The sequence below is a fragment of the Crassostrea angulata genome, chromosome 5, assembly GCF_025612915.1.
Source record: "Crassostrea angulata isolate pt1a10 chromosome 5, ASM2561291v2, whole genome shotgun sequence".
NCBI classification, from domain to species: Eukaryota; Metazoa; Mollusca; class Bivalvia; order Ostreida; family Ostreidae; genus Magallana; species Magallana angulata.
In genome coordinates, this window is record NC_069115.1 from 19,675,002 (window position 1) to 19,691,420 (window position 16,419).

General features: G+C 33.3%; 1 protein-coding gene across 2 annotated transcripts; it reads left to right on the top strand.

Moving 5' to 3' along the window:
* The first annotated feature begins 3,068 nt into the window (after positions 1–3,068).
* Positions 3,069–15,628, top strand: LOC128183264 (uncharacterized). 2 transcript variants are annotated; one of them, XM_052852210.1, is made up of 7 exons: positions 3,069–3,203; positions 8,042–8,297; positions 9,006–9,360; positions 10,079–10,271; positions 13,500–13,763; positions 14,131–14,271; positions 15,515–15,628. In XM_052852210.1, exons 1-3 carry the CDS (start codon positions 3,156–3,158, stop codon positions 9,296–9,298), a joined length of 597 nt encoding a protein of 198 aa, XP_052708170.1. In that variant the 5' UTR covers positions 3,069–3,155; the 3' UTR covers positions 9,299–9,360; positions 10,079–10,271; positions 13,500–13,763; positions 14,131–14,271; positions 15,515–15,628. The 2 variants fall into 2 exon arrangements, with proteins under 2 accessions (XP_052708170.1, XP_052708171.1); XM_052852211.1 differs by lacking the exons at positions 13,500–13,763; positions 14,131–14,271; positions 15,515–15,628 and adding an exon at positions 11,945–12,044.
* The last annotated feature ends 791 nt before the right edge of the window (positions 15,629–16,419 follow it).

Sequence of the window (16,419 nt, forward strand, 5' to 3'; positions counted from 1 at the left end):
AAGTCAATTTCAAGAGTGGTTAAATTACCATTGATTTAAGTTTAATGTGTTGCGAGATAAAATAGATTCTAAAGATATTTAATGAACATGGAAAACTTGCAGGTCATATGGGCCATGTCTAAAGTACATTGTAATTTGACCCTTGACCCAGTCAGTAGACTACATGTACTTCCTATGGGTACCAGTGTACTAGTTTGATGTCTGTCCAGCAAAGAGTATTTATATATATCGGTGGCGTCGGAAGGAAATTTTAAGCTGGGGGGGGGGGTGGGGTGGGGTTGACTTATCAGAAACCTTGACAAGCTAAATAAAAAGTATAAAAAAGGGTTATGGTTATATATTTACATTTTCCAGTGTGTTTGACTGTGATAACACTACGTATCGACTTTGTACTTTATAACCCCTAATACAAATGACGCCAAATTGAGGCGCCAGCGGGGTTTGCTTATTCATATTTAAATATTTAATCGTACGATGGCTTAAAATTATATAAATATAAGTAATAAGGAATCATTCTTTGAATATTATGAGGTGATAATTTCGGTCGGGGCATGATCAAATATAACATTTTAGCACTTCGGGCTTTATTGGATTTGATCACGCCCCGACCGAAATTATCACCTCACAATACTCAAAAAATGATTCCTTATTCCTTATATCTAACTATGCAAAAAAGCTTACCCCCCCCGGCCCCCCCTTCTCTGTTTCACTCCAAATCTTTATTTCATATTATTGAGTTATCTCCCTTTGATCAAATTCTCATCTCACGATCTGATATTTAATTTCGATCGATTGTAGGCCTGCTGAAACCGCTGTGGTAATAAGCAATTTTTGCCCCCCCCCCCCCTCCCCACTTATTCTCGCAGCAGAGATTTTTCTAAATTTACATATTAAAAAATGAATTTGCCCCCTCCCCCACTTTTTTAGACCAAGTGAAAAATTGGAAGTAAGAAATAGAAACTGAACAGGAAAATTGAAGTTATATGTGTACTACGCAAAATATTTCAACCCCGGTTCATCCTATCAAACACAGCTATTGTTATAGTAATACAGCATTATATATTAAAGAATTTTATAACACGCATATATATCCTGAATTTCATAAACCTGTAGGCATGCGCATCTTTTATATTTACAAGATCTTGACCTTAAGTAAACTTTTTTTCTGCAATTATCGCTAATAATCCTTCATAACCTGCATGGATCATCAAAAAAATATTTTATTGTTTATATTAACATCTTTTTATAACATAATTCATTGTTCGTAAAGATCAAGTACAATTAACTAAATTATTGTTAATATACATGTACATCATTACGTTAGATATAAGAAATATAAACAATAAAATGCTTTCTTTTGGTGATTCATGCAGGGTATGAAGGTAGTGACATTGCTGACAAAAAAATAAAATGCTGCTGTAATACGCGCGTTAGCAGGTTTTTTTGTATTTTTTCTGCAATGATCAATTTCCTTCATAACACACGTGAATCGTAAAGAAATTGTATTTCTATCTTTTTTAACAAACCAATGAATTGATTATAAATAGTAAATAAATTTAGAGTTTAACTAAATTATTGTTAATTTACATCAGTGTTTGTTTAGAAGAAAGGAATAGCAAGTCGTCTTATATATAAATCTGAGTCTGTCATCGTCGAAGTAATTTCGTGCAGTCCGTGATTTTTCATAGGTTGCTGAAAGCGTCGACTGATCTATAAACAGTGGTTAAAACTGGATCGTTTAGATTTCAGTCCTGTCAGTTTCTTTAGATCGAGCTGTGAATTACAATTAATTTCCGTAAGAAATAGAAATAATCATACTTAAGGGTGCTTGCATGTAGACAGGACGGTGCATCCCCCCTTTTAATCGATATTTAAAAAATATACAGTTCTTTCATTTCATATCTCTAACAACCTCTTATACAGTTTTTTTTCTCAAGTAAAAAATAATAGAAATGTCACGACTGGATTTCATTTTCTATTCACATTTGATTCCGTATACAAATTGAACGTGGACGTTGGGCAAGGATTCGAAATATGAAAGAGTTATATGTGGTTATTGCAATAGACACGAAATAGCTACAATTCATTGCTAAATCCCAAAATCATGAAAATCCTAAACCGTGGAAGTGGGGGGGGAGAGAGAGAGAGAGAGAGAGAGAGAGAGAGAGAGAGAGAGAGAGAGAGAGAGAGAGAGAGAGAGAGAGAGAGTTACCTATAGTTCCAAAAAAAATCTTACTACCAAAATTATTTTTTTTCCAAATCATGAAATTCCTAATCCGTAATTTCACAATGCTAAACTAAATAGACAATCTCATATATATGATCAGCCAAAAGTTTATTGGCAAGTTGTCGGTCGAGTTATGATTTTAACTGATCATAGAAAAATTTGTTTTAGTAATGATTCCTAAATGGAACTTTTGTGTGTGAAATTTTCAGTTCTAATCGTGACCACGCCCCTATAAATTATACATGCATGTACAATTTTAAGCGGTAACTAAGACTGACTTGAATTCCTCCTACATTAAGTTTAAATTACATGTAGTCTGAAATATCTGAAGTTTTTCTGGCTTTTTTAACGATATTAATATTTTACTTGCCAGGAAAACTATTTTACGTGCCAGGAAAACGTTCATGGCAAGTAAAATCGTAAAAAAAAGCGAGAAAACGTCAGATATGTCGGACTAAGGTTAAATCAGAAGAAAACATATATTTTGTGGTAAAGCATATTTCATAGAAAGTTTTTTGGTTATAAGTTCCATAAGAATATGCACAGATAGGATATAGTCTAAAGAAAAGAAGGTAACAATGCTTTCTTCATGTACTTCATTATGTATTTGCGTGGTCCTGGGAATGAATAACTAAAAAAATGAATTGCAATATTTCGACTTGTTAAAATATGGATTGCATAAAAATAAATTGCTTTTAAAATGAGATAAAAAAAAAAATTAAGTTACCGATTCAAATGAACATAACTACTACCCCCTCCCCCCCCCAAACACACAACCCGTTTATATAGTAGTCGGGTTCAGAAAACAAAAAAACATCGAGATCGTCATACAATATTTTTTTTCGCACAAAGTTGTTGGGAGAGGCTCCAAAAAATATTACTCATGAGAAACTTATTTGTTTGTTATTAGTGAGAAGGACATAGCCACATGTTTTATTCGGCGATATGTGTGACGTTAGCTGTTTTTATATCTTTGGTAAGTTAACGTTTTTATTGAGTTGGTCGATTATAGACATATTGTTTGTAAACATCTTTTCAAAATACAGGTAACAAATTGAAAGATGTTTTGACGTCAAAATTGAACGTCAGTTGTATATAAAGTTGAAAACCTGTGCATTATTTGTGCTGAAAAATGCATCTTTGTTTTAAGTATCTTGATCAGTTACTCTTTCGTAAAGAAATAGATCTGAACCCCCCCCCCCCCCCCCACAACAACAACAACACACAAGCCACATATTTCAGCCTTCAAGCTTAAAAACTTACAGTTTTGTATATAGGCTTACTAATAACTAAGAAAACGTTTGGTACAGTGTGATATTTTTATCAACATATTGATTGTTCATAACTTATAAATACCAGTTAAACCAGGTATCTTTTTACTTGCACACTAGAAAAAGAAAAGAAAACCCACTGAAAAATCACCATGTCGTCCTTATCATTGAATGCATGTAAATGAAACAGCAATCACAGGTTTTAGTCACTATCCTAATCTCCAATGCATGTTAATTTAAAAGGTGTACTTGTATGCTGGTCAGTTTCTCGTAAACATGCTTAAAAATAAAAATGCATTAATATAGCAATTGTCATAAATGCATCAAAAGTTCATTTTGATATGGTAGAATGGGTTATTTTTAGTTTTGTAAATATGTATGTTTGGTAATCAATATGAATTTGAGCTGTCGCAGGAGTTCAAATTTCTCCCTTTGACCAATTAAGTCATCAACAAAAATACAGTATTGCTAATGTTCTTTATCATGATTATAGGGTTAAAAGGGTCATTTACTGTCAAAGGTTAAGCAGGTCATTATGAATATTTTGAGTTTCTTGACATGTACATTTATCATGTTTGTAGTACATGTAATATATGGATAAAATCACAGGAAGACAAACTGAGTACCGGGGTAAAATTGCTTCATAGTTTGTTTTAAAATACCGGTAATCATATATTATTTACTAAGTTAACTTGAAATTTAAAATCAGCTGTAATGAGGCTGGTTAATAAAGGATCAAATTAAAGTCTGATTTTATGCAGGGCAATGCTGATTTCTTTGTTCTGTTAGTTTGTAATTTTATTTGAAATCAATATTTAATTATTGTAACAGTTGTATTAATATGTAGATAATGTATGTTGAAGTTTAAATTTGCCATGATTGTGAATATCATTATGATTAGTGAATTGCCATGATTACAGAGATTAATTGTTAATCAGAAATCAAAATTGGTTTATGTACGAAATTTTTTGAAAGATTTATTGAGATTTGGAAAATACACATTGTGTATTTAATATGTTACTAATATTATCACAAGTGTACACATTCATGTACCAGTGTATACTTAAATTTGCTACAAACATGCCTGTATTCTTCACTATGGACACATTTTATTATAGAGGGTACCTTGTACTTCTAGAAAATATCAGATATTTAATTACCTAGTGTTATTTTGAAAAACCATATCTTAAAGATATAGTCGTTTGTAAGCAACAGATAATCTGATATCCACATAGTATGGAACATATCATATTTCAAAGCTGGAGAACGGCTTATCCATGGATAACATTGTTGTATCTAGGGCAGGTGTGTCATGTATAGTGTAAATGTAGAAAAACAAGATCTCTAAATACTTGATAACTTGGAGAAACAAGATCTCTCTAAATAGTTATACTTGATAACTTGGTTACACTTGGCTGTGATGAAGGACAAACCTAGTACTTTCCTCTTTATAGTGTGACTTGTGAGAAATATATTTCATTTTGTATGCATAGCAGATTGATTACAACTTCAATATTCGTTAACCCCATGCACATTCACAGTGTCCTAGATTTGTTTATAAGTACATATACATGGTATATATATGCACATGCAGTTTCTTGATTATTTTTCACTGTAGTGTAGCATTTCCCTTGGTATCTGATATTTAAAAAAAAAGATTGGAAAAAAAAATGCATGCAGAAAACTTGCTAATTTTTAATATGCTGTATACATGCACATATCAGCATGTAAGAGGAAGGTTAATGGTTTAAGCTTATTTACCAAATTACCTTCCTACTGAACTATCAGAAGAATGCATTAAATGGTGGCAACACACTTTGCGACTTCATCCATTCATTGTAAAACACCTATTTGTGCACCTGTTTTATAATGAGACAACTGAGACAGCGTACTAGGTTCAAATACAGGTGGTAAAAGGGCTCATTTTCAATAAATTATCTGTATGTTGAATCAATTGAATATTGATTCAGTGACATATATATGCATGTACATGTATAACAGTATATTATCACTATGTATCTGGATTCATTTTCATTTGCTTAGAAACATGTACTGTTGATGTTTCTGAGCATATAAAGCAATGAATATGTTTGGGGCTACAAAACACAGAGTGTTAATTCTCTTAACCAGCCATGCATCATCATGGCCCCTCTGTCTTCCATCGTCCAATGATTAAATCGTGACCAACAGTCCAATACATACAGATGACACATACACACACAGTGTACAAAGTACGTGAAGTAGAGTACTAGCTAGTATATAGACCACGTAATAAAATACCTCAATCCATGGATGTGCATAATTGATTCATATAGACCAGGTGGTCTATGAGTAATCATTGTTAATGATAAAAGAAACACCTGTAAGCAATATGCTACAATGTAACATGTATTTTGTACACTAGGCAGTATCCCCTCTGTAGTCAGAGGGGGTTTCAGGTATCCAAACATGCGGGATCCAGAAATGTTTTCCATAGGGGGGTCCAGTTCTCATATTCGAGCTTGCTAGGGGAGCACAAGGCAGATTTTGTGTAATTTTACAATGTAAATTTAAGAAATTAAAATTTTCTGGTGGATGAAAGGGTCCCAGGACCCAGACTTTGGAGGGGAGAGGGGGGGGGGGGGTGGGGGTCCCCCTCTGCCCTCTAGATCCATGCATGCCAACTATTGTGAAATGTATTGTTTAGGATAGATGATTGAGTTTAAACAATTTTCAAAATGCTGATAAGGGAATATCATAAATAGGTTAGTACATGTATATGTTAATTAGGATTGACTTAAATTTGACTAATTGGAATCTACATGCACACATCCGAAACTGCTGTTTCCCCTTCCCCAATCTGTTTGACAATATCAGAGCATAACTCTCTTTATCTATTTAATATATTATAGTATAAAACTTAACATTCGCAAAAATCTGAAACAGAATTACATGTATATATATTAACATACATGTACATATCTATGAGATCTTGAACCATTACACATTTAAGAGCCTAAATCAGTTCAGTGTTTATATTTTGAATGTGCTAACATTAAACAATGTTGAATTGTTTTTCCTGGAGAGATCGTTGTACAATTGACAGCTAGAAACCAATATTGCTTATCAGTCCATAGGTTAAGTACAGTATAAACCCTTGTATACTCTGTGTATGTGTCAGCCTAGCCCCGGGGGTGAGTGTAATTCATGGACCGTCCCCCGGGGACAGGACAGAAACACTGACACAGCGAGAATCAGGAAGATTATAATAGCAACAACACTTCCTATAACAGGGGATAAACAAGCTTTAAGTTTGGTAATTTTTACATTATGTTTTTAAAATACAATACACAATTAATGTAATTTACATATTCATGACACTGTTCACATCTGCATGTATCCGTTCACTCAAGAGGTTAAGTGTGACCCTTCCTTGTGCGTTATGATCTTATCATGTCTTATATCTGTTCGATATTTTATTATTGTTTCAAATGATTGTGTGGCCACTGAAGAAGACCACATGAAGCACATGTTAAATTCATTTTTCAAAACAAAAATTAATGTGCTTATAAATATGACATTGATTTTCTTAGTTATTGACTAGGAGAAAATGCTCAATTTCTGAATGGATGCTAGTTCATAACTTTCGACTTTAATGGAGATGTGTAACTATGAAATATGATTAAATAAAAAAGATTGCCAACATTCACTGCAAACAAAAATATAGGAGCTACATTTATAAACAGGTTTAAAGATGCCTAACATGTACTTCTACATGTAGAAACGAAATAAGACCTTAGGAAAGGCAGGCCTGTATCATTCCAGTTGATTGATTTCATCAACCGATCTGATCATGAAATCGTGTAATCTGTCAGTTGTGAACCTACGCATTTATGACCTCTGACCTTCAGTTCAGACGTCATTCAATGCATGAGTAAATATAATATTTGACAAAAAAGTGACTGGAGTTTTTAATTTGAAAAAAAATCAGTTGATTAATAAATGTAAATCGGGTCTGAAAAAACTGGAACATTTTGCGTACCACTGACACATATAATCATTTGACAATGTAGGATACGTGACGTAAAATGTTCAAAACTTTCAGCTTAATTGGTCATCATTATTTTTTTTATGCTAGTTTGATCTCATTTACTGAACCGTGTAAAGTATATTTTTCAAAATCTTGTGAATAGATTTTTTTCTTTCCACAAAGTGAAAAACCACAATTACGGTAGCTGCAAATAAAGCAAATCATAATTTTTCTACCCGTATTAACCAGCTACACAGTATACAGTATCTACTCCTTTACACTAGCTGTATAAGTTTTTTTGTAATTTAAGCTTTTTTAATATTACAATGTATTGTGTACTTTTTTGAACTGAACTGAATCTACAATTGTTTATTTGAATACATGTAGATAGGTCCACTCCCATTGACCCTCTTCCTTTAAAATAAGTCAAATGAACATCATATATACTGATATATATACCGTATTGTTTTTTTTAATAAACATGATAATATTTACCTAAATAGTTTTTCTATAATTTTTTTTTTTAATTTATAGGTCCACTCTCAAGAGACTGTCTCAACCTCGACCTCTGAGTATGAGCTGACGGTCAACATCACGGGCACTGACCCCAGTAAACAGTACCACCTAGGCTATGGAACCACCCCCGAGAACCTGACCTGGGTTGAGCTGGCCGGGGGTGATGCTGCCACCTATCTCCTGTACCCGGTCATTGGACTCAACCCCGGGGTCACATATAGGGTCAAGGTCGAAAAATCGGGGTCAGAAATCTACAATCAGGAGGTCACAACCAGTATGTGTTTATCTCTTTGTGTTGTTTACACGCACACCTAAATAAAAATTAAGTAAGGATGGATAATACATGTAACATGGATTCTTACAAAATTTTACTTTTAAAGATTGACACTTGTGATGAGTAGGCTATTTGTATTTCACTGATTAGAAGAAAGTTTTTTTTGAATGTTGGAAGTGGGTTCAGGGATTCTAGAATTATGATGATGCTCAGATTAACAAAATTTGAATCATGAAATGATGTGTATTTGAATTATTAAGTTATGGTATTTCTTACTCTTAACTAATTTTAAAACTTTTAAAGAGGGAAATATTTATTGGTATATACTTGTAACAAAAATTAAGAAGACACTGTGGTTGCCACTGGTTTCTTCTACATTCATTGATTAGGGCGCCAATTTTCATAGATTTTATTGTTAAGTCGATCCACCAAATGAAATGTAAGATCTGACAACGTATCATATTGCTAAGACCATGTAATAGTCAACTGATAAATGTATGTCTTCTCTTAACTGTGAATTTTGATACAACACATGAAAATTTATGCCCTTGCATGAAAATTGATGAAACCACAGGGTTAATATATTAACTGATTTTTGTAAAACTCAGGGAAATCAAACCAATTATAAACTTGGAAGATAAATTTTAAAAAATCCTTGTTACATAGTGATTTATTAGCTAACAATGTTTTTGTTCTTTTTGTTATTAGACCCACTACCACCGGTGAACATCCTGGTCACATCAGCAGGAACCCACTTCCTGACCATCACCTGGGAAACGGACACCAGGAGCACCCAGGATGGGGGCCGAGTTCTGTTATCCTCCAACGGGTCAGAGGTTGTGACCTTTGAAGCGACCTCTGGAAAACAGGTCAATGCCACGAACCTTCAGCCTTGGGTCAGGTATTCCATCAGTGTAATAAGTAAACGCTCAGAAGAGGGAAGGCCAGTGCGGAGTCCCAGCCCCACGCGGACAACACTGTGCCCCTACCCCCCACTCTGACCTCTGTACAGGCCGTGGACACCAAGACGCTGATGATTACCTGGACTGCCCAGGGAGACCATGTAAGGGGTTTTCTGTTAAACACGCTACATCATCAAACACACCATTAGGTTTTATCCTATTTTTACTAACTCACCGTACTAGAAAGTTACATGAATATAAAAGAAAGAGTTATCCAACTTTGCATATAGATGAGGTTCTTCCATTTATATCTGAACTGATACATTTAACTTGTATTTGATTTTAAGAGTTAAAAGTTTTGTCATGTTTGTGCATACTGATAAATCAGGATGTGAATCAGATCACTGGAGCTCAATATTTTAACTTTAATATTATTTTTTTTAAATTGCAAAACAGTTTTGAATCCAGGCCCTAATGGCAATCAAAGTTTAACAAGCTCACATTTTATCTCTCTCTCACTTTTACAATTTAAAGAAATATATTATGATGAAGTAAGAGAGAAGAACTGAGCTCATTTAAAGTTTTATGGCCCCAGGGGCGGGTACAGTCTCTAAACAATGGTTCTGCCAGTCTGACTCTTAACCTTTTTTTAACCTTACTGTACCTTAAAATTTCCAGGGAAGATATATTTTTTGAAAGTTTGGTGGGGGTGGAGAAAGTTTTAATGAAAAATCCATTGTATTTACAAAAAGTATGACATACTAATACTGTCCATAGAGGATAATGTTCTCCTGATATACATTATATTATAAAATAATATTACGACAGCCTGTGGATGATGAGCATGTTATGTATTAAATATATCCATTCTCCCCAAAGGATTATGTGCTTCTGACTGCCACCTACAACGACACGACCAACGAGGAGAAGACGCAGAAGCTGACCTGTAGGATGCTGTTCACGTTCTGCCTGGTGGACGTCCTCGGGGTGCCGGGGCAGAAGCTGCTGATCCAGGGCTACACCACCCTGGGGCAGAGGCAGAGTAGTCCCTACAGCACCTACCACTCCACAAGTAGGTGTAGATAGGGTCAACAGCTGGTCAAAGGGGTATTATATGCACTAGTCTAATATGTATGTACTGTGTCTTGGGGTATTCATTTAGTAGGGATGGGACGATCCACCGGTGCACCAGTGCATCACAGTATTTATTTTGACGATATTTGGATCGATACATTTACCATTAATACATCGATACCTTAGCAACTTTTTTTTTTATTTTCCAAAAATATCAGAGCTTCATATATCGGCTATTTTTAGTCCGCGCTCATATGAAAGTACAAAGATGGCCGAATACCTCTTGAAGATGTCAAAACTGTTAGTAAGCTAAATCTGGAGTGTGGAAAACTTTTGGAATACTTGTGTAGGAAAAAGTAGTGTATACGAGACTCAAGTAATTTGTAAATTGTGCAACGGTCATTTTTGATATATTAAAATAACTTTGGACATGTGGTAATACATCGACAGATTGAATAAATTTTAAACCCTTATTCATGTTATCATTTCATTTCAATGTATTGTGATATATATTGTATCGCGTCTCATGTATCGTGATATATATAGAATCGGCTAAGTACAGTATCGTCCCAGCCCTATCATTTAGTTACATGCCTTACACTCCACAAGTAGGTGTAGACAGGGTCAACAGCTGGTCAAAGGGGTCTTATAATTACCAGTCTGATATATATGTACCGATACTGTATCTGGGAGTATATATATATTCATTAAGTTACATGCCTAACACTCCACAAGTAGGTGTAGTCATGGTGAAAGGGTGTACAGTCTTATTTTTCTGGTCTAATATATATGTACTGTAGCTGGGAGTATTCATTAAGTTACAACACTTATGGAGAAAAACAAGATGTCTCTAAATACTTGATAACTTGGTTATACTTGGGCTTGATGAAGGACAGACCTAGTACTTTCCCATTTACAGTGTGACTAGTACTTGTAAGAAATATATTTGTATGCATAGCAGATTGATTACAGCTTCAATACTCATTAATCTCTAATTCAAAGTGTTCTAAATTTGTTTAGTGTATACATGCAGTCTCAATGAATGATTATTTTTCACTGTTGTTTTATCAGCATTTCCATTATTACGGTATATATTTCAAAAAAGATTCTAAAGAAGATTACATTGTTCTCAAGAGATGCATGTGCATGTAAAAAAATTGCTTATTTTATACTGTATACATCATCCATTCATTGTGAAATACCTAATTTTGCACTTGGTTTATAATGATACACCTGAGACAATGTAGGGTCTGATAGGTAAATGGGCTCATTTTCAATCACATGTACTTCTTACTGTTATTTTTCTCTCTAGTTTTTTCTATATGTTGAATCAATTAAATATTGATTCAGTGACATATTGTGTACATGTATATTATTACAATGTGTCTGGATTCATTTGCTATAAACATGTACCGTCATCCAATTATTAAATTGTGACCAACAGTCCAATACACACAGATGATGCATACACACACAGTGTACAAAGTACATGAAGTAAAGTACTAGCTAATACATGTTGATATAGAGACCACATATTAAAATACATGTATCTCAATTTATGAATGTGCATACTTGATTCATATAGAAATGTTAGTCAATGAGTAATCATTGTTAATGATCGAAGAAACACCTGTAAGCAAAATGCTACAATGTAACATGTATTTTGTACAGTACCTCCCCCAAAGTCAGAGGGTCAGAGGAGGTTTCAGTATCCAAACATGCAGGGATCCAGAAAAGGGAGTCCAGTGCTCGTTCAATTTTTTTTATTTTTATACCCCCGCAAACGAAGTTTAGGGGGGTATATTGGTTTCACCCTGTCCGTCTGTCCGTCTGTCTGTCCGTCCGTCTGTCCGTCTGTCTGTCCGTCCGTCTGTCTGTAGACGCAACTTTGTCCCCCCTATAGAATTTTTTATTACTGCATGGAACAGTTTGAAAATTTGTACATATGTTGAACACCATATGAAGATGTGCACCTGCAATTTTTTTTAAGATCAGACAAGATTTAATGATTTTATGACAGTTTTCATTTTCCTTATTCTATATATTGTACACTAATGTTGAAAAGTAAGGGAGGTAATCCTTACAGATTTTATTAATTAATTAATAGAAAACACTCTAAAATATATTTATATAAATACATCCAGATGGAGTTTTTTGTCTTTATGTCTTAATTAATAAAAAAAAAATATTTTTTATAAGTATTCTATCAACTGACAATGCAAAGTTTTTGTTTGTCAATGATAAATTCTTAGGAGCTAATAAGAACATCAAAGACAAGTGTGGCTGAATTCATTTGTCCCAAGGGAGCCATTATCTGAGCCATGGTTCAGATGGAGCATGTGTTTAGGGGAAATTGATAATCTGTAAAATGGGTGATGGTTTTGGGGCTATTTTAAAACTGTTTCATGTAAACCAAAAGGTCTATCATTTTTTTTATTAATTATAATTATTAATAAAGAAGTTAAACTATTTTTAGAGGTTGTTTAAATTTATTTGTCAAGTAAATTGATGAAGTGACCCTATTGGGCATTAATTTAAATGAAATTCAAAATTACTGATATGATTGTAGTGTTTTGGCAATTTTAAAATTGTTTGTAATATTAAATTTTCTTTTTTACATATTTTTACATAGTATGGTAATTATGGTAATGTTTTGGGAGTTTATTAAATTTAACAAGTTCATCAAAGAAAATCATAGTCCTATGGGATCAATTTTCTGATATGGAGTTCCATTGTGCCATAGGAGAAAGTGAGGAAAATTTGAAACAACTAATTGCATCTGTCAAGACTCTTATTAGAAAGATATTGAAAGTTTTATCAACAGAAGAGCATTGCTCGGCTACCGGTATTTCTATTCACTGCAAAGGGAGGGGTTATTGTCATTTTGTTGGTTTTTCTTTAAATCAATTAAATTAAAAAAATATATCATCAAATACAAACATTTGTAAATGTATTACTGTTATAGATATGTATTTACAGTGAAATTCTAACAATTTTGATTTTAATTTTTCTTTGTTAACTAATTTTTTTTTTTTTTACAATTCTAGAAATTTTTTTTTGTATGTGTTCCAAACCTTTATTATTCAATTCAATTATTTGTCCCATTTGAAATTAGCCTAGCGGGGGTATTAGTCCCATTAGGACAGTTCTAGTTTTTTTAGGGGGGGGGGGGGTTGAGGCATAGTTAGTACATGTACATAGTTTACTTTTTATTTGCAATGAATAGGTCCACTCTTAAAAGACTGTCTTCACCTCGACCTCTGAGTATGAAATGACGGTTAACATCACCATGATCATGGGCACACTGCCACAGACCCCAGTGACCAGTTCTGTCTAGGCTATGGAACCAACCCCGAGAACTTGACCTGGATTAAGCTGGCCTGAGGTGACGCTGCCACCTACCTCCTGTACCCAGTCATTGGACTCAACCCCGGGGTCACTTATAGGGTCAAGGTCGAAAAATCCGGAGCAAATATTTTACAGTCAGGAGGTATAAACCAGTGTATGTATAACTCATGTATCTTTTTTAATGATTGTGTTGTTTACATCCAAAAAATTACTAAAACATTTTAAATCTTTAGTTAGTGAAAAAAAATAAAAAAGGATGGGGAATTTGTGTGCTGTCTTGTTAAAATTTATGTTTTGATTAGTATGCATGAATGTAAGTTATCAAGTAAAGAAAGTGTACTCAATTTAGCAGAAGTTACATATTCTTAAGAAAAATATTGCTAATTTAAGCATTTTAAAAAAGAAAATACAGCCAAATTAACTGTTAATACATTAATTTACTGTATTTGGTTTGTGAATTTTCAAGAGACCATTGTTATAGTCACATGCTTTATATTTGAAATTCATAGGTTTCGAAACTGCAGTGAAGATTTCCTGTTTCCATTGACTTATGTAATTGAAAATATGGAAGATGACGATATTTTAGACTCGCAGTATCAGATCCTGTTTGGCAAGTTTCTACAGATGTTTGGAATAGCTACATGTATGATGTAAGTAAATGAATGGACTTTGAAACACCAGGTTTAATTATACTACTGTAACATGTAATTTGTTCAATATTCTTAATTATTAAGAAATTCAGCTTTAGACCCAGAATGAATGCTTTTAACAATCAGAGAGGTATTATAGTGTAAGATATACTGCCATACCAGTGTATTTTCCAGTTAATAACATGAATAAGGTAAAAAAAATCATTTTTAGATTGATTCACTTAGAAGAATGTTTTTTTTTTCATCCCCTTGGCCTCTTTTTTGTAATTCGTTTATTCCAATATTGTAATTTTGTACCTGTCCGACGGCCGACAAAGTGTGTAAGAGTAGATATTCCTATCAATGATTGATTCTGAGGTCACAAGGTCTAGTTAAAATTCATTGGTTGACTAAAGTTGTACTTCTAATATCTTAGGGAGTAAATATAATCCCATTTCAAGGTCACAAGGTCAAAGGTTAAACAATCTAGACATGAATAGAGTCTGAGATATATTAATTTGCAATTATTGTTAAAAAATGTAACATGAAGAAAATACCGAAATTGTGTCTGCATGCCATTGTAAACATGTTAAATATTTTGAAATTGTAAAAACAGGCATGTTGCAAATTTTAAAAGCTACAAATTAAAAGATGGATAAATAGAATTAATGCACTATTCATATTTAAAAACTGAAAGTTGTAAATTGAAAACATTTATTCTGAATCTGTTTACCGTAAGTGCAATGTGTTTGCATTTGATCATGCAGTATAGATTACACCATTTCTTGTTTGTCTGACCCGCGAGCTCGTATTTAAAGAAAACTATAAAAAAAAAATTAATTTCCTGCATTCAGAAAACTATGCACTGTTTTCCATTCTATTTCTGCACTTTTTTCGTATTTGAAATCATTTTTAATTAATAAATCAGAAATAAGTAAAAAAAAAAAAATAATTGTCCGCGCAAATTTATTGATGTACAGCCTAAAAATTTTGCCTACAAAGAATAATAATTTTATTATTGAATCGCTAACTCACTCGTACTTTTTTCATTAGATGTCCGATGAAAGAAAAATTTTATTGTCGTGGCCTTACATGTATATGTACATTCGCATTGTCACATTCCCTGATTCAATGCTTTATGTATTATTTTAATGACACAGTTATATAATTAAAATTGAACAATATCCGCCCCTTGACTGCAAGCTTTACAATAATATCAGTAACTCATACACATAACAATGATGTCATTTTACTTCTTTTACAGGTTCGGTTTACTCTTCTTATTGTAAATGAAACAACTAAGGAAATGTTGAAAACATCGGAAGGAAGGGGACCTGTACATTTTGAGGGACTGGTAGAAAACCCTGAAGTAAACTGATTAACTGAAGTAAACAGATGAACTAACTTAAGAGAGATGAGAGAGAGAGAGAGAGCCGGGAATTGTTGAAATGTCTGCTTTATTTTGGAGTTATGCAAAATAAATTTTAAAAATTGAAGTGTCCGTTAGATATTTTTTTTGAATATGGTTTACATTTATGCGCATGGTTCATTAAAAACCCAGACAATATAATTATTTTATTCACCACAAGACCTTTTGAAGTTATAATAAGATCAAAATGGTTACTTGTGCCTTTTTCGTTTTTGCAAAGCTGTTGCCTGAACCTTACTTTTGCCTACAAAGGACGCATCTACAAATGAAAAGTGTTTTTTTCAGAAATTTTTGTACCTTTATATTCAGAATGAAATTGAACAGTCTTAACATTGCCTTCGTGTCATACAGTAAGACATGTTTTTAAAATAAAACTAGATGCTTTTATTAGACAGTAATACCCGCACCATGTGTTTGCCCCTAAATAACACTGTTTCGTACCAGTTTAATGAAAAATGAAGGCTATATGCAAGCTCCGGTAATACAATTAAAATTTATAATTTTCATAACTGAAGGATGAGATCCCTTCCCATATGATAATTCACATCGTGACAGGAGCAGCACTTTATGTGCAATTTGGGGTAGAACTGTTTGCAGTGAATTTTCAGTTAATCAATAATCTTAACATTTTATGTCATAGAAAGTATAATGGTCTACATAATCATTACAAACAAAATTAAAAATTAAATTATGCCCCCTCCCCGAAGCGGTTGCCGGTTTTTGATTTGCTTCTGTGTGCC

Coding starts and splice junctions, on each gene's coding strand:
- LOC128183264 (XM_052852210.1), top strand. CDS start 3,156: ATGTTTTATTCGGCGATATGTGTGACGTTAGCTGTTTTTATATCTTTG. Junction 3,204..8,041: donor TAGCTGTTTTTATATCTTTG/GTAAGTTAACGT, acceptor TTTAATTTATAG/GTCCACTCTCAAGAGACTGT. Junction 8,298..9,005: donor CAATCAGGAGGTCACAACCA/GTATGTGTTTAT, acceptor TTTTGTTATTAG/ACCCACTACCACCGGTGAAC.